The sequence below is a fragment of the Acomys minous genome (genome assembly GCF_964271855.1).
Source record: "Acomys minous genome assembly, chromosome: 9".
NCBI lineage: Eukaryota > Metazoa > Chordata > Mammalia > Rodentia > Muridae > Acomys > Acomys minous.
In genome coordinates, this window is record NC_140490.1 from 86,707,377 (window position 1) to 86,731,033 (window position 23,657).

Sequence of the window (23,657 nt, forward strand, 5' to 3'; positions counted from 1 at the left end):
TTTGCAGAAAGGAAGCATTTTTACTGGTGTTGAGCTGAGAACCAAACCCTTTAGCTCTAAGATGCTAGTGATGCTCCAACCTCAAGTTCCTTCAGACGTGGAACAAACACACAACTCACCCACCCACTTTCAGTAAATATTCAAGAAATCTGTGTTGAATAGAATATTATGGATATAAAAGAGTATTACATACATACACACACACACACACACACACACACACACACACACACACACACTCATCCTGCTGTATCCTTTATCCTCCTCCCTTGTAGATATCCCATAATATTTCTAAATTCTTTGATTCATCTATTTGCTTTAAAAACATCTTAGTGAAGAGCCACATCCTCATCCCTCTGGGGTTTCCTGCTTACTGAGCCTGGATCCCACTTTTGTAGTCAAACATGAAATCAGAACTCAAATTAGTCAGTGACCTCTCTAGACTTTATTCTTCTTTTCTTTTCTTTTTCTTTTCTTTTCTTTTTTTTTTTTTAACCATCCTGACAACATAAAGCCCACTGGTGAAGCCAGAGCTCAGGCAGTTCAGGTTAAGAAAGGGTGACTGGCTGTTTCCAGGTCTACTGTAAAAGCCAGACATTGACAAGCTGCCAGAACAACCTCCGCAAAGGCTCTGCCTCCATTTCTGGTGTCTCCCTTTGCAAGCCCGGGAGCAGCAGGCATCGAGCCATCTTCGGAGAGGCTCCAGGGACTCTTTCATCTACCCTAACCTCATTAGAACTGCTGGGCAGAAAAAGCAGGTCCACCTGGACTTGGCAACAGACACTCAAGGAACTGAAGTGACCAACTCCGTGTTCAGCTGCTTCCTTTACCCAGAAGGTAAACTGGGGAGTAAGGCTTTGCCTACGAGGGAAAATGCAAGAAGAGGGGTTTACTTTAAATAGCAGTGTCTAGCCTTTCCTGGCTTGCAAAGAGCCTTGATGTAGACAGAAAACGTCTTAGGCAAGCCTGCCCTATAAAGCTGGGCACTTCTGGAAGCTTCTGCACATAAAGCCAGCCAAATTTTTTCTTACCCCGAAATGGCCTGAGCTTGGAACTTTTTTTCATCTGGGGATAGTTTAGGGAAAACACACCGAGGTTTTTTTTTTGTTTGTTTTTTGTTTTTTGTTGTTTTTGTTTTGTTTTGTTTTGTTTGTGCTCAGGGAGTTACATCAGAGTTCAAATCCCACTGTCATCTCTATGTGGCCTCACTATGGCTCTCTTCCCTTAGATCTCTTTGGTTTTCTTGGACCAATGCCACTCACATCGATTACAAGTGACATCCATATAACTCGTGGAGAAAGGCCATAAACAGCTGGGCTTGGCAGGCTCCCTGTGTGGAGTCAAATCCTAGCACTGGTGCCATGTGACCAAAGGAAACATACTAAACCTCTCTGGACCTTAGTGTCCTAATGCATCAAATGGGAGTGTTGATAGCAGTCATCAGAAAGTTGCTGTGAGAGCCAAGAATAAGCATAGAGAATAGTATATGACCTACCCCAAGCATCATTCATCTTAACTCACTGTCACCAGCATTGCTACCACCATCAGAAGCTCACTTGATATCTGTCTCCCTAAAGCCCTATCAGCAAAGGTCTGTCAAACCTTCATGAGATTAGGGTAGAGGGGAGGTTGCTGGCTGGGACGAAAGTGAAGGAAAACTCACCAAAATACCCCAGCCTTGCAAAACCCACAGAGAAAGATACAGGAGCACACGTGGGGTGATCGAAACTAGTGTGCATGAGGTACCTCCATCAGTGTCCCATCTTGTCACTACAGATAGCCCAGTAGCGATTTAGTGAGACCTGCCAAACAAGATGGCATCTGTGGTCCAGAGAGACAGAGGCAGAAGCAGAGACAGCCCAGGGTAGAGGCCACACCACTGGTTTATCTACAAAAGCAAAACCTCTTGAAACTAAACTAAAATTAAACAACATTCTATGTTCCCAAATAGATTCAGAGCCTTTCCAAGTCAAATGGCTTGCCAGCCCCAAGTCCACCTATTTGGCTCCTGAATCAGTATAACTTCATTTACTTTAGTTTGTCCTGTGCAACTTTTGGATGTGTGTTAGTCTGTGCTTTCCTATTTGGCAGTAAAGTTTTCCCCCAGAGGCAGTCACTGGCCCAGGCAGGAGTCATAGAGAACAAGAAGATTGCGGGGTGTCCAAGACTTCAACAGCAACAGAAAACAGCTTCACAACTTGGAGCTGACAGTACATCCAACTGCTTCCCCTACCTCCAAATGGCAGCTTTGAGATGGACCAGGCTGGACACGGGTTCTCTTTACTCCTGCTAGAGAGTGGCCACACACTGTTTCACCCAGTGTCCTCCAGCAGCTGAGCCAGCCTGGGCATGGCCTAGGTTGGGGTCTGGAAGCACGAATGCTTGGTAGGGGTGATGGCAAGAAGTAAAAGCCCCATTCCCTGCTTCCACCAACTGCACTCTAGCAGGGAGACAGGGTAGAGTTTAGCATCATCGTGGAGCCTAAGTGCTGCCATAGACCAGAGAGAGAAGAGGCCCAGCCCGACTCGGCCTCTTGAGGCTCCTTAGGTCCTCTGTAGCCTTCTCTGCTTCTGAGGGCACACAGATTTTTTGAAAGGGACAGGAAGAGATTAATTAAGGCATCAATAATATTTCAACTTAAAAGTTCCCAAGAAGAAACTGCCTAGAGGTTGAGTGTCGAGGCACAGAGAAGGATGATAGAAGAGTTGCCCAGAATGCCCTGGGTTCACTCTACAGACCACCGAAAGGAAAAGAACAGGCTGTGGGTACTTGGGAATTGGCTCACACACCCACAAATGTATGTGAAGTGCTCAAGTCGATCAGAGATATGGGAAAGCAGGCATAAAAAGCACATCTCCTTAGAACAGGCTTCTTCCTTGTGATATATTTTGGAAAGTTTGGTAAGTGGCTGCAAAAAACTAAAGGCAGAGAGAGCACAGCCCTTCCAAGCTCACCCATCCACTTTGCTAGCCACGTGGACCTCAGCTGCACAAGCTTTAGACGGTAACAGTTCCAAGGCAAGCAGGATCCCCTGGTGTAGCTCTAGGAATCACACATCTGCTGTTAATCAACCTATTCAGAGAAGGGCAAGAAACCCTGGAGCTGGGCTATGCCTCTCCCCACAACCTTCCACCCTGCTCCACCAATCCAACCACCACCAGTCAAACCCAGACCTTTCCCTCCCTGACCTGGGTCTACCTATTGACAGGCTGGAAGGATGGAACAGCAGGGCTGCTGGTCTGGCTAATTTGTGGGATAAAGGCCCCCAACTTTGTGGAGATGACCTATCTCAAGCTCCCATCGGGAGCCATAAAGCTCCATGTAGCCTCTCTCTCCTAGGAGCCACCTGACTGGCTGGCTGGCTGGCTCTGCCCTGAAAATGTAGAGACACAAGGGCAGGGAGGTCCCTGTGTAACTCTCCAGCCCTCCCTCCCTCTCCCCTTCCCTTCCCCTCCCTTCCTCCCCTCTCTGGTTCCTAGCAGGAATCTACAAGTAGTGACCACCAGCAGATAAGCGTAGATTGTTTATTTCGCTTACTGTGCCTCTCCAGCACAGGACAATGTGTATGTAAAGTGCTTTGCAGCCTTGGAGCATTGTGCAGGTGGCAGGTGATTTGGAAGCAGGAGTCTGGACAGTACTCGCAATCCTGTAACACTTTTGGGCTCTTCAGAAAAGAAGGCTGACAGCATCCTCCTGCCTTCATCCTTTACAAGGTTCTTCTCAGGAACCTGTTTGCCCCTTTGAGGACCCTTGATGTATCTACATTTAAGGACAAGGCAGTAGAAATGAAGATGAAGGAGGCAAAAGATGAAGGAAGCCTAGAAGCTCCTCTTCCCCCTGGTTCTCACTTTGTGGGTGACAGGACCCTAGAATCTAAAAAAAAAAAATTCCCTCTAAAATGGCTCAAGCCAGAATGATCAGAATAAGAAGGTTTCTAGTGAGTCAGTGGTAATGGCATGAAATAACAGGAAGCACAAGGCACATTGGTGTTGTCGCTGTGTGGCCTCCTGCAGGTCACCCCCCATCCTAGCAGCACATACAGACAGGGCGGGCTAGGGTTACCAACCTCATAGGTGCTCTCCTTCACAGGGAACTCTCCCTGACTCACCAAAGCCAGTTTGTTAAAATTACCCAAAACATTAAAACAAGCAAACAAACAAACAAAAACCCCAGTCCAATCAGTGGTGTATTCTTACTTAAAGCACTCTCTTACATACAACTGTGGTCGTCAGTAAGGGTCTATTTGGCCTGTGCAAGTGACAACTCCCACCTGCTCAGAACCCCCATCAGGACCTTCCACAATTCTTATGCCTCTCTCTATGGTACTCACACCTGGAACTCTACTATAGGTGTGAGGTACAATTGTATCCTGGGAGTAGGCCACACCCATCACCGGGACTCTGAGGGCCTTCTCCGTCTCAGGGGACGGCAGCCCAAATCTTTACCCTTGCAGCTGTTAGGTTTGGACATCCTTGCTTCACCCCCTGCCTAGCTCTCTTCATCCCCTGTTTGTTACATCCTGCTCAGGGTGCCCTCTCCACTGCCCCCCTGCATACCCCTCCCCAAGCCCACAGTACCTCCACTTGGGCTCTAGCCTTGTTGTGTTTTGCCACATGCCACCATCAGGCCGCCTGTTTGTTCATTATATTTCCCTAAATAGAATGCAGGCTCCCAAGGTAGGTAGGTGCTTTGCTTGGCCAACTGCTCTATTCAGAGAGCCCAGGAGGACCGAAAACATCACGGGCTTCTAATACATCTGTGCGGAATACGCTGAGTTTAGCGTGATTTCCACCCTCCCCTCCCCCCCCCCCACATACGCAGCGCCACACACAAAGAGGATGACTCAAGGCTAGATACGTAACTCTCTTGTGTAAACTGTGGAAGATAACCAAGTCTTTCTAAGCTTTCTATCCATCAAAACGTGATAAGGGCAGTTCTCAAGTTGGTAGGTCAAACATCTGTCCATCCCCCGTTGCCTGGGGCCTGTGCCTGACTGGGGGATAGATGAGATAAATGAGGCCCTTAGGAACTCTTATGTCTCCCAGGCAGGAGAAGCATACAATGATAGCAAAGTATGGCAAGCACTGAGGAAGGAACCAGGGCCAGAGCCCCCAGGGCACAAAGGAGTGGAGCTTGCTTTGGGGGCAGGTCATCAGGAACATCTGTTACGGGATTCATCCTACAGAAGACACCTTGTTTGGTGCATCTGAAGTTAAAGGAAACAGAAATTTGGACCAGACTTTAGGAGGAGAAGGGGGGAAGGGCCAGGAACTAAAAAAAAAAAAAAAAAAAAAAAACTGGCTGGGAATGAGGCAAAGCTGCAGCTGGCTCCTAGTAACACCAAGGCCCTCTTCCCCCTTTTCCAGGAAGACACCCTTCCCCCACCAGCTCCCCCAAATAGGCACTTCCTACATCCTATCCTGGTTCCCCAGGGCTCTTCTCTCAGTCAGTTTCAAAGGCCCCATTTTTGTTGATGTCGAAGCCAAGGCCAGACATTATAAAATGCACTCCCCACCAAGATAAGCAGGCTCTAGTTCAAAGCCTGTCCTGACTAACTCTTTCCGTTAAGTAAAAATATTAATCTTGGTTTTATTTAAGCAGTTTTTTTTTTTTGGCAAGAAACGAATGCCTGCGGCTAAAAATAAACCCGATCCGTACATGCTCAGAAAAATCTGGAAAGCTGCAAATCATTTCAACCCAATTCCATCTCAGAGAATGCCTTTAAAACTGCCCCACCTCAGAGCTCCAGTGCTTTGTATCCAATGGCTGGTACCCACATTGTGCTCTGGGGTCTCTGGGCAAGCCTGGCTTTGGGATGCTCTGTTTTCAGTCCTTGGGCCTCTAAGGAGAGGAAAGAGAAGGAATGTGCAGGGTCCTGCCTTGTATGCACTGTGTGAGTCTGCTCAAGCCAGGAGCCAGGAAACAGTCCCTGATGGTGTTACTGTTTGTACACAAAATAAAGAAGCCATGAAAGGGAGGCAAAAGAATACAGATCCAGAAGTTGGAACTTGGTCACCCAAAAGGAACAGGAAACAAAACCTCCAGCATGCTCCTTCTGCTTTCCCATTCACACCAATGACGACCTCAGTGTGACGACCTCAGTGTGATGACCTCAGTGTGAAGCTCTCCGAGACTAATGGCAAGGGTCCCCGGCCTCAGGCATCTTCTCAGATTTGGGATTAATGCAATTAATTTCTAATCCAATTGCTTTTCAAGGCAGTTGCCCTTAATTGCTTCCTTGGCCACTGGCAATTTGGGAGAAGGATATGCGTCATTTGGCCAAGGACAGGGCAAAAGTCCTAGGGATGGCTGCTGGTTCCTGGATATAAAGCTGACTGAGCTGGGGAGTAAGGGCCTGGGATCTGAAGAGGTACATGGTGTTTCTGTGTGGTGTAGGTTTGCCAGGCACCACTAAGGTGTCACTTGGGCTTCTACTTCCTTTCCATGCATTGGCTTCTCTTTAACTAAAATGCTGCCTCCGCTGGCAAATGTATTGCCGCAGGCCAAGCTACTCCCATGGACTCTCGCTGTTCCACTTCCCGCTCTTCCCTTCTGGGGAAGCTGCTCTTCTGTGATGAGTTCTTTGGCAACTCAACAGCATCGCTAGTAACCAGATGACAGGTACAACTTGGGGTGTCCGCACTTGGCATCAAGCCTACATTGCAGCAGGCTCCCAAAAATGTTCCCTGAGTGAATGAATGACCCCTGGGAGAGGGAATGCACGGTAACAGAAAAGCCCAGGATTGTTTTCCTGCCTAGCCTCCTGGAACAGAGTACCAGTTCCTAGACAAAACAAACAAACAAACAAAAAACAGGCAGGTGAAGTGTATCTGAGTCCAAAGAGACCCTGGTCCCAAACAGGGATGGTTCACACTCCAAGCAAAGTGAGTTGAGGCGATGCTGTTCGTACAGGGGGTCGCAGTCAACTTCCTGTCTCTATGGAAGGGCTGCGCTCAGACCCTGCGAAAGATGTGGGTGCTCAGGCTCAGGCACCTAAGAGGAAGCAAGCTCCCACTGAAAGCTCTTCCAGGCCTGCCACTGCTGATCTGCTCACAAAGGCCTTGGTGGGCAGGAAAAACAAATTCAGCTGCCCTTTCCGACCACCTCCCATCCTGTGTTTTTCTGCTTTCACTGTGTGTGCTCTTCTTCTCGTTCTCTGACCCCCTTCCCCTCCTTCTTTTTTTCCTCCTCTTCCACAAGCACACTTGGAATTGATCTAGTCCCTGCGCAGTATTTACTCACAAGGATATAAAGCACTATGATCTGATACCACGCCTTAGAGAGCTGGCAATAGGCAGGTTGGCAAGGCTCCTACCTTTGGGAACCATCTTTCTGTCTTATGAGACCAAGAAGATGGAATTAGGGGGTAACAGAACAGAACCACAGGCCAGAGGGGTCATCCTAGTCTAGTTGCCATCTGAGAAGTTGCTAGAGCCAGAAAGGAATGGGCTTGTTGGTAGGTGTAAGTAAAGGTAAAAAAAAAAAATTAATTAATTCGAAACTCATAGACTAGAGATCCTAACCTACAGAGTGACAGAAAACATAGCCTGCAGTAGGACTGGTCTCCCAAGTGAGTAACAATTCCTCAAGTGATGGTATCTCTAGAACATGCGCTCCCATGGGAGCATGCCCCCCCCCCCCACCAAAGCCTTGGGAAACCCCAAGAAACTAGTTTGGGTCTCCTATGCCTCTCTTTGCATCAGACCCACAATGGGCCCCTTCCACTTTACAACCCATTGCTGAAGCTCAACGTTAGGATTTAATACAGCCCTGCACCTGCCGTGCCCTCCCCCAACTCAAACCCCTTAACCTCCTGGACTAGGTTTGCCTTGGGTGTTTGGTTGGTCTCCTGTGCTGTGGCCAGAGAAGATATGGTGTCTAGGGTGCACACTGACTTCTACTGAGCTCAAACACACTCGGAGTTCAGGACTGCCCACTTCCTCTTTGCGATTGGTTCACAGTTGGCAAGGGGGGGGGTGGCGGGGCGAGCGGGCCACCCTGACCTTCCCTCCATGGGATCCAGCCCCTTCCCATGGGCCCATGGGAAACTTTATCCCACACAAGTGGCCACCAGAATAGCAGCCTGGTCTTCAACCAGAGCCCCTTTGAAGCAGTGCCCAGAAAATACCGTGCCCTCCAATGGCTCTCAGAACATTGAGCTTTCAGGTCAGGTCGTTTGTGAGAGCAGAACAGCTGGCAGCATCTCAGGAACTGTCTATAGAATTTGATTTTTCCTCCTAATTGGGATTTTGTTTGCTAGAAGAGCTGAGGGATGCTGGGAGAGGTTTAGGAACTGAACCACCATTAATCCAAGGGCCCTCCCCTCCGCCCACCAGACCTGAGGGTAGCAATTCTGTTCCCTGAAGGCACCAGGAGGAAAGAGCAGGAGGCATTACTTGTGGCTTGAGCATTCAGCAAAGTCTGCTCTGTTTCTGTAGTATATTTTATACAGCACAGATGTTAAGAAACCCTGGTATGACTTTTTAACATGTTCTTTGGGTAGCTTCTCAAAGCCTCAGTTTCCCCCCCAGCTTTATCCTTAACCCAGCCAAGGTTGTGGATAGCGAGTGCAAATCGCTGGAAGGATCCCACTGGAAAAAGGTGTTACTGGCCCCAGCCCACCAGCTCATAGCTCCCATGCCCAGACATGTAGACACTCACGTAAGTAGAACAGGTATGAGAAAACTCTACACGTGTAAACTCTAAGACAGTTAATCAGAAATAGCTATCGTGAAGGGTGTGAAAGAATGTTTCTCTGAGATAAGCTCCAAGTGCCTCTTCAAGTCCTACCTAATTAAAAAAAAAAAAAAAAGGTAAAGAATGCTAAGTGCTGCCTCTTCTGGTCCTGGTGGATAATGACAGAATTAGAAAGCCAGCTCCCACCGTATTTTTGGTATTTCTGAGCCATCTTCTCTGGCCTGGCCAGTGTAACTGGGAAGAAGGGTCAGTGATAAAGAGGGAAAAGACCATCTATTCTCTGAACATCTCCTCCACAGGACCCACGGTACTTGAATGTATTCAGTAGATATCTCCTGATGGCCTAGCACGCACCACGGCAGATGCTCTGTCAGATGACGAAATACAGCAGCGAGCAAGACACACACCTACAGATAAGTCATCTGCCCCTTACAGCTAATTGTAGTGTTTTTATTGGACGCAGAAAGAAACAAAGCTCAGGGGAGTTGAGGAACTTGTCAGAGGTCATACAACTAGAAATTAAATACAGATGTGCCCAGCCACAGGGCCCGCCCTTTTTCTATTACTCAACAATTAGCAAGCATGGAATGCTCCACCAAAAAGGTCAGATGCATCAGAAAGGAGGAATGACAGGGGGCCTGCCAAGGCTGAACAATCAGGGAAAGACTTAGGAAAGCCATTGCTGCTGAGAGCTTTCGGCTCCTTCAACCCTTGCAATGTCTAAAGACTCTACTGCAAACTGGATCTAGTTTCCAGACCTCGTGTGGATTCATTCTAGCTTCTAGGATGGCTTCTGGTTTTACAGGCCATTCAGAGTGTACCTGTCCCCATCAGTCAACAGTACAAATGCACTCTGAAGGAGGGCAGACGTGATAAACTGGCCGAAAGGCTGGACACTAGGGTCCCATCCCCTACCTAGGGCAATTGCCACAGCACCAGCATCCTCAAATCATGTGTGTGGAGCACAAGTCATTTCTCCCTTCCACCTTCACTGCATAGCTGAAGTCAAGACAGTGTTTCATGTAAATAACCAAAGTGACCCATCGCTTTTGAGTCTGCCTGCCCACACAGGAAGTGATATCACAACATGAGTTTAGCTACTTGTGGAAACACGTTTAGGCACTGCTTCTAGATTCCCCCAAGCACAACAATGAAGAGCCAAGGGGGACACATTTCCAGTGTTACACACCAATGCCCGTTTACAACAGGCAACGGGAGCACTGCAGCTCAATACATGTAGTTTGACATTGACCCAAAATGCCAGTGAGTCACTGGAGCATGCTGGCAGCTTTCCTAGATGAGAAATCTATTTGCTTGGATCGTATCATTCATTTGGCACTCCTGTTATCAATCACAACAGGTGCTAATATTTATGTGCAGGTACTGCGCATGATTGGTGCTGAGTACTTTAGGGGGATCGTCCCATTTTGAGCCTCACTAAGACCTCATAGAGAAAATACTGTCCTTAGCACCATCTCATAGCACTGAAGCATATGAGGATGCATTATTTTCCCAAGATCACCTAATGAGGAAGTGGAGAACCCAGCAGTCCAGGTGGCCTGTCAAGTTCCTGTTTATTATCCTTGGGCCACATTTACTTAACCTTCCAGCAGTGCCTGTTTATACACTAGCGAGTCGGGCACATTTTAATAGATGGACAGGACTTTCAGGGTCACTAAGTATAACATCCTTTAGGTTTGTTTTGTTTTGTTATTCTGGTTTGGTTGGTTGGGTTTTTGTTTTGTTTTGGTTTGGTTTTTGGTTTTTTGTTTTTTGTTTTTTGTTTTTGTTTTTTGAAACAGGGTTTCTCTGTATAGCCTTGGCTGTCCTGGACTCCCCTTGTAGACCAGGCTGGCCTCTGAACTCACAGAGATCCACCTGCCTCTCTGCCTCCCAGAGTGCTAGGAATACAGGCATTGCACCACCATGCACGGCTGAAAATCTTACACAGCGAGCCCTGAATGGCAGGAAGAGCCCTAGGGTAGGGGCACTTGGCCAATTGATTCACTTTGTCTTCCTCTCATTTTCGGTGTGAGTTTTGCCTACCGGTACCTTTCCAAATCCTTCTATTCTACACCAGGATCAAGTTGGAAAGGCCATACTCCATTGTCCCTTCCTACCCCAGAGCCTGGCCCTATTTTATTTGTCCCTTTGTACTTCTCTTTTAGGCATTTTTCCTTCAGCTCTACTTTCTTCATTGTCCCCTGTGTCATGTACCCTGTGTTCTCTCAAACCACATTTCTGAACATCAAGGTCACTGGGGTGGTGTCTGGCCTTGTCTTAAGGGTCCTTCTTGGTATAGTGTCCATCCTGATGGTTTGAACTTGTAGAAGTGAGTATGGAGTGGGCCTAATCAGCTCACTGGGTCCCTCTGCCATCCAAAGTGGCAGAGGATGTTTGCTAATGAGGAGTAAGCACCGTGAAGCCTGGCCATGATGCTGCGGGATGGACACTCTGATGAGAAGAACTCACTCTGAGTAGAGTGATGCTAAACACTCACATCTCCTCTGGGCCCTTCCACTTCCCTAGTGGCATGGCACAGGGACACCGTTAACATTCACCTCTCCCCCCACCCCCCCCCCAAATAGCACAACCTGAGTGGCTTATCTGCCATGCTCCTTGAGCCCCTCAGAGAAAGCTGTTCTGAAAACAGGTACTCCCTTCAGTTTTCCTTACAGCATCCTGGACCTGACTTACTCACATCCTTGCCATAGACGTTTCTATTTATGAAAGACAAGGAAGATTGAATGGGTCTCGCTCTGGGGATATTTTTTTTTTTTTGTCTTCAATTTCCCTCCTCTTTCCCACCCCTATGCCCTTGGTTGGGATTTTTTTTTTTTAAAGAGGAAAAACATAAACAAAACATGATGTGGGTAGCAGCTCACAATGTTCTAGCTGGATCCTCTCTGCAGCAGCAGAGCACATCAGTAGGATCCGCAGGAAACACCTTGCACAATCGGCTGTGAGAGCCAGAGCACAGGGAGGTATGCACCAGGGATCCCGGGCTGGGCAGGCTCCCCAGGCTGGGCACAGGAAACAGGAGCAGGATCCCAGGCCCTGAGAGACAAACATGCAGGGGGGGGGGGGCGGAGGGTGCAGCTGTTTCTGGTGTTTTCCAGTGGGAATCCCTGAATTGTTTATCTTTTTCCCAACTATCTACACCTAATCTGTCATAATGGGGGGGGGGGGGAAAGGGGAGGAAGATTGGCAGCTTCCTTGCATCTTCTGTTGTGGATTTAGCAGCCTCTCTTACTGTGAAAGGTGCGTGCAGTGTAGAGGTCAAGTGTATATGAGGACTTGGGGTAACCGAGAACTGAGGGTTGAATCTGCATTACTCTGTGTTTATGTGTGTGTGTGTGTGTGTGTGTGTGTGTGTGTGTGTGTGTGCGCGTGCATGTGTGTGTGTGTTGGTGAAATCTATCTAGGGCCTTGCCCATGCTAGGCAAATTCTTTACCATTAAGCAATATCCCCAGCCCTTAAAAAATACTTTTTTTTTTAATTGCAAGGCCATGTTTTGTAATATAGCCTCAACAGGCTTTGAACTTGAGATTTGCCTGTTTCCACTTCCCAAGTAGCTATGACTACAGATCATCTCTCTCTCTTGGGCAAACTGTCTTAACCTTTGCATGCTGAAAATGGAGATGTGCGGAAAAGCTTCCTTCTGCCAGAGATGGGAGCTGGTGTAGAGACCCACAGCCAGAGATTATGCAAAAAAAAAAAAGAGTGTAAGCTGGAGGAGCCAGAGGACATGGAGGACACCAGGAGATCATGGTGTCACCGAATCAATAAAGCAGGCCTCATATGGGCTGACAGAGACTGAAGCGGCAAGCACGGGCCCTGCATGGGGCTGCGCCAGGGCCTCTGCATATGTTACGGCTGTTAGCTTGGTGGTTTTGTGGGACTCCTTACTGTGGGGGGGCAGTTGTGTCTCTGACTCTTTTGCCTGCTCTTAGGACTCTTTTCCTCCTATTGGGTTACCTTGTCCAGCATTGATATGAGGGCTTTTGCCTTGTTTTATTGCATCTTTTTAGTCCCGTTTGTCTCTTGAAGGCTTGCTCCTTTCTGAAAAGGAACAAAGGGGAAGTGGCTCTCAGGGAGAGGGGAGCTGGGAGGAGTGGAGGGAAAAGAAACTGTGGTCCGGATGCATTACATGAGAGAAGAATCTATTTGCAATTAAAAATCAATGGAGATGTGAATTCATGCCTGATAGGGCTGCGAGCACTGAGATACAGGTCATGAGGGAAACAGCAGCATTGATTATTCTGGAACAGGCTCCATTCCCAAAGCCATGAAGAAGCTCGAGGGCAGTAAGCAAGAGAACCAGTAAGTTCTAAGAGAAGAGAAAAGGGAATGGAGAGGGCTAGCTGAGCCCCATATGGGGCATTGCAGGCTCACAGCCTGGCTGCCAACCTCACCCCCTTCTTGGAACGGCGGCTGCCCCACTTACTCTCGGCCAGCATATTTTGATTTCAGGTCAGGTAGAAGCAAGGGACGTTGACTGGTATCCATCCAAGGGGACAGTGCAGAAAAGCCCAGCAAGAGAAGGGAGAAGACGCATGGATGTAAATGCTAACTTGTGATTGACGTCTTCCGGGTGGCATCTTGGTCCTTCCTGGGAACGAGGAGCATTTGGACAAATCCAAAATAGTATGTCGGTGTGCGTGGTTAGCCTTTCAAAAAAAAAAACCTGCCTTCCAACAAGTTTGTGGGTGTGGGAAGCCAATCTTGATATACAAAGTTAGGTCTGAGGAGAGCCATGACTTGGCAGGCCTGCTTGGGCCAGGGTCAGTGAGTGGCCAGAGCCAGGCATTATTCTGACTAGAGAGGAAGGAATAGACAGTGGCCAGAATTCTGTAGGAGGTGAAGGCCAGACCCAGACCAATTAGGGTCTGATGGAAAGCGGGACCACTCTTAATAAATCAGGAGGCCAATGGCCTTGCTGCTATGAAGATGCTGGCTAACAGGAGCATCTGGCACTAGTCAAGTCCCAGGCTAAGAAGAAAGCCTGCCATAGGGGTTACAAAAGAAAGCTGAAGGCCCAGGGGCCAGGCTGCACCCCTACCCCCAACTCTATCTCAGTCATAATTAAGTGCCAACTGGGAGTCAGCTGGGCAAAAAGGAACATGTTTCTTTGTTCCATCCACTGGTTGGTAACATTACAGACATTCTTTGGGCATCAACAAGAAAAGTTAAGTGAGGGAGTCATGCTCAGAACCACTAGGCGTGATCATGAAAGGATGGCTCAGATCAAAGGTAGCAGCAGCGTGATGCTCAGTTTAGTTCCTACCTATCTGGCTTTGAGACTGGGGGTCAGCCATATGGCTAGACAGACTGCTAAGAATTGCCTAGCTGAATTTAGCACATCCTATTTTGTCCCTGTCCCCTTTCAGCAGTAGGCTTGGAGGGGTAGACTTTGGTGACATGTGACTTGACATGTTTCAGGTAAGTCAGGTAAGTCTAAGATAAGGAGTAAGCTGATAGTCTGTCTTCTTGGCTACCCCTAGAGCAGTGGGAAGGTAATGGGCAGTTGCCCCAGAAATGCTGGTTTTAGCCTCCCGCCTCCACCCCACCCCCACCCTAAGGGGAAGGGACACGTGTCAGTTTCCTCAAGGGAATGACTCTCCCAGGATGTTCAGTGTCACTCAGTGCCAGCACCACTCCTCTCTGCTGCTGCCAGCACTGAATGCTGGCACTAGTATGCTGGTGCACCAAACATGAAGAAAATAATGTAGCATGAAGGGTATAGGCTGTTTCTCCCCCCAGGTCCAGCCCATTGGGTAGACCAGAACTCCCAGATGTAATGAGGAAACCTTGATTCTACTGCTTAGATGTCTAACTCTTAGGATCACCATGGGCCAAATTACCTCTCATCCCTGCTTCTCCAACTGGAAGCAACGGATGACTGAACAAATACTCTTAAAACTGGCCTTTCCTCCCTAGGTGCATGTAGCTCCGCAAGTGGCTAACCTGATGACTTCTTTCTCGGATGCAGCAACCAACAGGTGGCAGAATCTCCCAGAGTCTGTATGGGGTGTCTGAATGATCTGTTTCCCATCAACAAAGAACACTGGCTGGAAGGGCCTTAAATGGCCCTCTTAGAACTCATTAGATTGGGTTTTGCCCACTCAAATACTGGAGCATGGAAGCTAAGTTTGAGCCTGGCTCCACCTCCCACCCTTACTGTAGGCCCAACACACAAAAAAAGACACTTGATCCATCTTGAATCCCAACGCCCCTGCCCCCCATGTTATTTCATGCATTTCAGTCAGCGTTAACAGTCCAGGAATCTTCCAAGAAGTGAGATCTCTACATTCCTGGCACTTATTATGGTAGAAGAGACAGAACAACAACAACAATGCCCAATAAAATACCAGGTTCTTTGGGGGGAAAGGGAGAAAGAAGCCATGAAAACAGAGATCAGATCCTAAAGAACCTTCTAGAACTTGTTAAGAAGCCACTGGGGAGCTTTGAGCAAGCCATTGCTGATGAGTCCCTGCCATTTCAATAGCTTTCTCTGGCTACTTTTGGAGAATGGATTATAGGGGGCTGAGCTGAGAGCAAGGAAATTAATAGCTATTACTATCACCCTTTCCCTTCTAGGGTCACTGTAAATAAACCTCACAGGAGATCTCTTCTGACACCCAGAAAAGCACAGAGGCACAGGCAGGGTACAGATGGTCACATGTTTGAAAATCCATTTGTACAAGTAGGAGCTTGCAGGGCCTGGCACCAGGCTAGCTGGAGCTGTGTTCCTGTATGGTTGCATTTCAAGGAAACAGGGTAGAGTGGCAGACTCTGCCTGCCCCGTGCAGCTGTCCCAGGCCAGATGAATCCACATACTTAAACAGGGAGCTTTGGGTGAGGCCACGCCTGACTCTGCTTTGGCTGGTGGTGCTGGACTTGGGGTAAGCTAACACCCAGCAATGTGTCATGGATGATGCCGATGAGAAGCCATTTGCTGAGTGCCTGGCACATGCTCGCCTCCCCAGCTGGTCTCTCTTTCAGGAGTAGGAAGAAAACACAAGGAAACTGGAGACCAGGTTAGCTAGGGGGTCTGCAGTTTCAGAGTACCTCCTCTATAAGGAAAATGACCTAGAAAACCCCCAGGACCCCTGGGGAACACATCCCAGCATCATGGGTCCCAGGCTTCTCTTTCCACTGGGGTATGGAGTACTTGCAGGCTGGAGCCTTGGATTCCAAACTGTGCCTCTAGGCTCCCACAAGTGGAAAGAGAGTGGATGTGACAACAGTGTCATAGCGCTGTCATGCAGCGAAGGGAAAACACAGTGCTCAGATGACTCACTCACTCAGATACCTCCTGAGTGACGTCGGGCTGGGGTTCACGGGCAGACACCTTGGTGCTTAGCAAATATTTGATGAGCCCAGATGAATCCACATACTTAAACAGGGAGCTTTGGGTGAGGCCACGCCTGGCTCTGCTTTGGCTGGTGGTGCTGGACTTGGGTAAGATAATACCCAGCAATGTGTCATGGCTGATGCCGATGAGAAACCATTTGCCTGGCACATGCTTGCCTCCTCAGCTGGAGGTGAGCTATCCAGAAGTTTCATTCCTCTAAAAGGCCAGAAGACAGTAATTAATCAGATGACCTGTATGCATTAGCTAGTGTCAAACAAACAAACAAACAAAAACCTGTTAATTTCTTAGGATTTGAGTCATCTGCTGTTTCTGTGACAGGAATACTGAGATCCACCAGCATTTTACAAACTGGAATGAAGGTATTTGCTTTTCCTACGTGGCTGCTGGCCCTGCCGGTTTTCCAGTCAGCTTTTTGCATTGTTTCTTTTGTATAATGATGCCACTGTGCAGAAAAAAAAGGGTGGAGACAGCAGAATGAAAATGACATACCTAAGACGTGGCATCTGCAGGGCACCTTCAAGGCTGTCTCCTAGACTGGCCCAATCCTACACACATGCAGACATGGTTTCACCTCTGATGGAATCATATGGAACACATATGTTGATGATCTGTGTTCTTTTAATCCAAACAGCAGTCATTCATATAGTTCAGCCCCAAGAGCTTGTTGGGCGGTTTTGTAAATATCTCTGTGATAAATGTCCTCTATGTTAATGTCATGTGTATGTTCATGAATATACATACATGATTGTTTATACGCACATGTACCTATTCGTGTACGCTGACATCTTACCTGATTGTCTTACCTGGACCTAGAAGCTATCTCTTGTCTTTAAACAATAGTCATTTAGTAGTCCCTGAATACAAGCCAGAGAGAGTCCTTGGCTCACATCAGCCGACCTCTCTGTAGACATCTCAGGGAGACATGTAGCTATAAGGACATTTGACACAGCTTCTCAGGTCCCAGGAACTCACAAGTGCCTCCCAAGTCCCCCTATCTGCAGCCTGTGTCGCTCACCCACGGAGGCCAACTGGTGACAAGCCTTAAGGAAAGCCTATCTGTCTATGTTTGTGTTTGTTATTCCTTGTGGATCTTGCAGGACCTAGTTTGTTATTTCAAAGTCCTGAGGCAACATCCCAGGATTGACAGGGGACCACCAGGAGTCTATTCATTTGTCACAAAGTCACAGCAAGGGGCCACCTTCCCAAACAAAGTTCCTTTCTGCTTTCCTGATCCTCTGCTCATAAAAACCCTTGGCCTGTAGTGGGCAGTTTTAGGACGCTGGGTGCACAGGGACCATCCCTTTCAGAGAGAAGGCAAGCTGCCCTCTCTATGCTCAATCATCTCAGTCCTTAAAAAAGAATAGAGAAAATGCTGGGAGTGGTGACTCACACCTTTAATCCCAGCACTCGCACTGCACTAGGAGAGGCAGAGGCAGGCAGATCTGGGATCTCTGTGAGTTCGAGGCCAGCCTGGTCTACAAAGAGAGTCCAGGACAGCCAGAGCTGTCCTGGGGCAGGGTGTGTGTGTGGGGGGGGGGGGTGTACAAAAAGTGAAAAACAAAACAGAGAGAGAGAGAGAGAGAGAGAGAGAGAGAGAGAGAGAGAGAGAGAGAGAGAGAATTGATGTGAACATCTCTGGTGAAGTGAACCAAAGGGACTCCATTCAACCAATGAAAGCAGATTCTGTGTCCTACATGCATGCCCCTGACCAATCTGAACTCAGCTATTCCTAAAGATATTTTATTATAATACTTTATACAATACACATGCATGTGTAATTACATCCTCCATCTTAAACATCACTTCCCCCGAGCCTGTGCGATTCCCAGGTGCACTTTTGCTCCAAGCAGAGGTCTAGTGACGGTCAATGTAAGGCCAGTCCTTGACCCAGTAACGAACCTGTCTTCCATGAAACCCTTTCTCCTTACTCTCCCTACACCCAACTGCTCAAGGTAAGATGCTCAACAAATAGCAGCTAGTTTTCCAAAGTCAGTGAAGGAGCGACTGGCTCCAGTGGAGGCAGGAGGGTAGGGTACAGCTGCAACAGGATTCAAGGGCATTTTGTTGTCCTTTGTGATAACCTTATTAGATAGCACTCCACTCTGCATACATACTAATATATATATATATACATATATATATATATATATATATATGAATAGCCTTTACCTGTACAGGCTGGAGATAGGGCTTTTAGGTGAACTGCCTAAATTGCCAGCTCCAATGGGGGGATGCTATAAAGACCAGCCCTGGTCTTTTCACACAGAATCCAGACTTTCCTCCCAGGCCCCAGGTGGCCTCTCCCTAGCCCTTTGAGAACTTGCCAAGTTGTCCCTGGTCCTGGCCAGTCACCATGCTGTCTGCCCAGAGTCCAGCCTCCAAGGTCCCTCGTGTTTCTCTGAGATGCTCCCTTTCCTCCTCCCCATCCGCTGTTTCCCTGCTGGCAAGTGCTCACGGTTTCCCAGACCGCCCCCCTGTAGGCCTGGGCCAGCTTTAGGCCAATGCGCAGAACCCTGGCTACTTCTAGACTGGTAGGACAGGAAGGACACTCCGAAGCCTGATTTCCCTGACTCACTTAGGAGCGAAGCCGAGGAAACCTGCCCGCCCACAGCTCCCCATAGGGACATTACACTTGGAAGTCTCTTGTGAAAGGTGCCATGGATCCGTCCCGTAGCAGGTGCCTCAGAGACAAGAGCCACACAATCTGCAGGTCCACAGAGTAATCAGGGCTCTCGGGGAAACAGTATAAGATCTGAGACATCCCCCCCTCGCCCCCCACGAGCTATAAGGAGCACCCCCAAAAGAGGCAGGCTGTGCTGCTGGCTTCCACCTACCATGGACCCCTCAACCCACACAGCGGATCCATGGAAGCTTTGCTTTCCCTTTATTGTTCTTTTATATATGATTATAAAAATTGGTATGTCACTGTTGTGGAATTTCATTTTCCGGAGTACATGGGCCAAAATGACAATCCGGCAAAACTGTACACCCTAACAAATAAACAGCTTTAATATATACGTTCTTACTTTTCTCTACACATCAAGTAATATAGTAAGAACCTAGGTGCCCCTCCCCGCACCCCCATACTCACTGTCTGCTTCTGCACCTGCGAAAAGACACAAGCAAACAGACTAGACACCCCCTTCCGCCTGCCTGCCCACCCTCTTCCCACTTCTCAGCAGATGGCTCATTCCAGGTGCGAATCACTTTACTATCTTTTATTATTCTTATTTTTTTTTTTAATGTTTCCATTACTCAAAAGTGCTTCCCCCCGCCCCCTCGTGTTTGATAAAGAATATACCACAAGCTACTTTATGGCTCTTTGGAGTCCTGCTGTGTTACATAACACATATTTAAGAAATTTCTCTGCAGGAAACATTAGGCATTGCCCATTTGCACCAAACTTCCAGACACACAGTTGTTTCTTAAAGGACATGCACGTTGTGGGAGCCCGGGATGCACGGTACAGGATGACTTTCCCAGTGGGGCTAATACTTTTCTCGCCAGTAGCCTGTGAAGGTGAGACCCACATCCATGAGGCTGGAAAACATCAAATACCAGGATTCCCCGTATAGCTCTGCCAAGTCCAGGGGGAAGCATCTGGAAATCCCCAAAGGGATTCGCACCTGGAATGAGCCATCTGCTGAGAAACGGGAAGAGGGTGGGCAGGCAGGCGGAAGGGGGTGTCTAGTCTGTTTGCTTGTGTCTTTTCGCAGGTGCAGAAGCAGACAGTGAGAGATAGTAAGTATGGGGGTGGGGGGGCACCTAGGTTCTTCTCTATGGGTCCCTAAAAGTGTCTCTCCACTGACAGGGGGAATGTTCAGGTGCTCCCTAGCTCCTGAAAGTAGCCAGGTTCTGGTGACCTCCTCTGAGACTTTTTGTCATGGGGCATGGAGGCATATTGTGGAAGCCAGAAATTCCAAGTAAGTGGGAGATGAGGGGAAAAAAAAAAAATCAAGCTGACCTTGCAGAATTGCCCCTATGCAATAAACTAATCGGATTAAACTGGGGAGGGGGTGGGGGAGCTCTGGCTTCAGTGTGCTGGGCTCCCAGATGGTGCCAAAGCATTGGGAAAGTGGAAGGTTAAGCAGAGAGAAGGCCACAACAAACTCAGAGAAGACAGGCCTGTGGCCTGGAGATGGCCTGTGGTCCCACCCCAGAGAAAGTAACAATGGCCTTGGACATAGGAACCAGTTGAAGCCTGTTCACCACACACAACATGAAAAGATGCCCTCAAGGCCCTGATTTCTCTGGGACTCCAGGCCATGGGGAGATCACGCTGATAGTTTTCCTAGAAAACCATGTGGGAAGAGAAAGTCTTTAGAAAACAGTCATAGTGTCCCAACAGTTCCCTTGGGCCAGTAGTGGAAGCGGAAGTCAGGCCAAAAGGGCTATATAAGGAAGTCAATACCTAACCGGGCATGGTGGCGCACACCTTTAATCCCAGCACTCGTGAGGCAGAGGCTGGTAGATCTGTGAGTTCGAGGCCAGCCTGGTCTACAAAGCGAGTCTAGGACAGCCAGGGCTACACAGAGAAATGCCTGCTTCGTCGTCCAAGCTAGAACTATAAGAGAAAGGTGGCTAGACCTGCCCCAAGTAGGGAGACAGGCTGGACCCCTTAAAGGTAGGGTGATAGTAATGTCTTCATAAAGACATCAGCACTTTGTCTGTCTGGAATGTAATAGATGCCCAATAAAATTCTTATCCATGAGTTATCAGGGCCTGGGACACATACACAGCCATGTGAGAGGCAGACGGATGAAAACTGCTCCCTTCTCATCTAATAATCACAAGACCGATGGGCCTGGTGGCTAAGGAAGCAGACAGGAAGCGAAGCGCACCTTTTGCACATGTGGCCTCACACTTGAGACCAGCCTAGGATAAGGGCAGAAGCCCTCAGCTCCTGACAAGCCTGACACCCTGTCCTCTCGTGTGTCCTGAGATGCCTCCTCTTTAAGCCTCTTTCCAGCTCTTTGGCTTGGGAGACCTGCAACAAGCAGAGAAGCAGCAAGCTCCTTGCCTGTGTAACCTAGCACCGGCCCCAGGAGGTCAGACCTCCTGGTGCCAGCGCGGATCATTTCTGCTTTTACTCTCTCACTCGCTGGTGGAAAAAAACGAGAAAGCAAAATTCCCCTGAGCAACCTGAAACCCTGTGACCCCCTAAGTGGCAGTCCCCTCACTCCCCCCACCCCACCCCACCCCCAGTCACCTATACTCAGCCCAGAGGCCAGCATGGGGGTTATTTATAACCATGTCAGAGGAGGAGGAGACAGGAAATTAGGAAGGGAAGAGGGGAAGAGCAGCCTAGTGTCCAGTGACCCACTGGATTGGAACCTGCTGCCTGCTTGACCCATGCTGTCTGAGCCTCATGACAGGGGATTTTTCCCCCCTCCTCAGCCCAAGCTAGGTTCATGTGACCTCCAGTCTTAGCTGCAGCTCACTTGCCCACCCACCCTGCAACTCTTCGCCGTCATTATCCTGGGTCTGTTGGCCTAGAGTGGCTCAGTGGTTTTGGCTTCTTCCACCAAGTTAATGGACAGAAGGCTAGGGGCCAGCCCAGAAGCCCGAAAGAAGGGGCGTAGGATAACCTCCAGATCTAGGAAACCATAAAGCGAACAAACTCCCAGCCTCTCCCAGCTGTTGTGTGCCCTACCCTGCTTCGTTTCTCCTGTTCAAAAAGCCAGACTCCTAATGGTCAGCACTCAGGCATTCAAGCTAAGCTATTAACTGAATTAACGAGTCTCTGAGAGGAGATAACTCACGCGGAGTAACACAGCGGTGGGGACCCAGCCAGGATTTGGCTCTTCTGGATAGCACTGTGTTGTCCCGTGTGGCCCACTACAACTCATAAATACACTCCCAGGTTGGAATGTACAGCCTTGCTGCACCCCGAGCCATGGTCATCGTGCCTGAATCCTAGCTGACCACCTCAGGCCCTCTTAGCTGTTCCTCTATCAAAACATCAGGGCCACGGCTGAATCGGCAGAGCCGTTCCCTTTCAAGATGACTGTCGGATGAAATTAAGTTAGGTTCCTTGGAGGTTGTTTTCCTTTATTTTGGGCTATTTCATCTTCACACAACCATTGCCCAATTCTCTTAAGACAAATGTTGTCATGATTGTAAATGCCCTTGGGGAGAGTGTCTAAAATTCTTGTAAGCTGTATTATGCATACAATACAGATTCTATCTGTAATACCATCATCCTGGGCACAAGACTAGGGGCCCAGGGAGGTGCCACATCTGTATGTCCCTTGGATGCTCATGACCTTCTCTGGCCTGGATTTGAGTTCTGGACCTTCAATAGCTCTTTCTCCTGCCAACTATGTTGTTCTCCAGTCAAGCCTGAAAAGAACCTAATTTACTAGGTTCTATAGCTTGGATCTAAAACACACAGACACACACAGAGAGAGGGGGGTGGGGGGAGGGGAGGAAGGGCTTCTCCATCATCCCACACTATTGGAATGGAATCTTTATGAGATGCCTAAAGGGAGGTCTTACGTTCTTGGAGTCCAGCCTTTGAAGGGAATTGGGGTGCTCATCTCTTGCTCTTTTTCTTTTTTTTCTTTTCTTTCTTTCTTTTTTTTTTTTAAACTTCTCAACCACTAGGAAGTAGATAGGCCTCCTTTCCAAAGAACATTCCTCGGTTTGAGCAACACCTTGATTTAAACCTTCCCACAGCTCAGGAAGTCTTGTCTGCTCCTGTCCTCACAAGAAGTGTTGGATTTCTGCTGGAAAGTCAGTGAGGCAGCTTCAGGAAGACTCCTAGAGCTACAGAAGCTGCCCCAGGTCTGGGGCAGGGGGGACATTGGGAAGCTCTAGGGGAACTGGGTTCTCAAAACCTGCTCTTAAAACAGCAATGTCTTTAGTGGGGAGCAGGGACAAACGGGCTGGCCTGGAGCTCAGTGTGTGGCTCAGGCTGGCCTGGAACTCATGATCCTTCCTCCTCTTCCTCCGGAATGCTAAGATTGCAGGTACCTGCCACCACACCCAGCCCAACGGGTCTTGATGACATCAGGAAACGGAAGTCTTTCTCCTGTTTTCAACTTTGAAGGGTTAGCTGGCACCATACCAAGAGCAAGGCCAAAAGCACATTGAATTTGTTTTGCCTGGTGTCCCAATTCTAAGTTGTTATTTTAAAAAAATAAAATGAGGCTGGGCGTGGTGCCGCACCCCTTTAATCCCAGCACTTGGGAGGCAGACGCAGGTAGATCAGTGTGAGTTCGAGGCCAGCCTGATCTACAAAGTGAGTCCAGGACAAGCCAAGGCTACACAGAGAAACCCTGTCTTGGAAAACCAAAAATAAATAAATAAAAATAAAATAAAAATAGTTGCTCTACTGACAACCAAAAGCTGGCAAGTAAACTTGGTTAGCAAAGAGCTCCAGCCTATACGGAGCTCAGATAACCCAGAGTAGAAATTCTCTTTATGCAGAGCACACTCTTTACTGGCATCATACCCCTCCAATGACCCAGATTCAGTGTTTGAGCGTTCCTGTAGTTCACCCACATTTATTGAGCAGCTACTAAGTACGACGGGCCTGTGGTCAGGAATACCAAGCGATTTCCAGGCAGCCGGGCTATT

At 48.4% G+C, this 23,657-nt stretch overlaps 2 protein-coding genes and 1 long non-coding RNA gene across 5 annotated transcripts in view; 1 reads left to right on the plus strand and 2 right to left on the minus strand.

Annotated features, from left to right (window-relative positions):
• The window catches only part of SYN3 (synapsin III), a 435,938-nt gene that overhangs the window by 165,350 nt on the left and 246,931 nt on the right, over positions 1 to 23,657 (plus strand). Inside the window, exon 7 of one of the 3 annotated variants that reach the window (XM_084794232.1) lies at positions 6,503 to 11,535. The exons of the other annotated variants lie outside the window; for them this stretch is intronic. Coding sequence (XP_084650358.1) covers positions 6,503 to 6,607 — 105 coding nt within the window. The 3' untranslated portion in view covers positions 6,608 to 11,535. Of the gene's footprint in view, positions 1 to 6,502; positions 11,536 to 23,657 lie in introns of those variants that run through there. 3 annotated transcript variants of the gene reach the window in all.
• Positions 1 to 23,657, minus strand: part of TIMP3 (TIMP metallopeptidase inhibitor 3) — a 49,538-nt gene that overhangs the window by 11,654 nt on the left and 14,227 nt on the right. The window lies entirely within an intron of this gene.
• LOC311604393 lies at positions 455 to 19,101 on the minus strand. The gene is made up of 2 exons (XR_014781471.1): positions 18,209 to 19,101; positions 455 to 18,176 (listed from the first exon to the last, which is right to left on the minus strand). It is a non-coding gene; the product is annotated as an uncharacterized lncRNA (long non-coding RNA).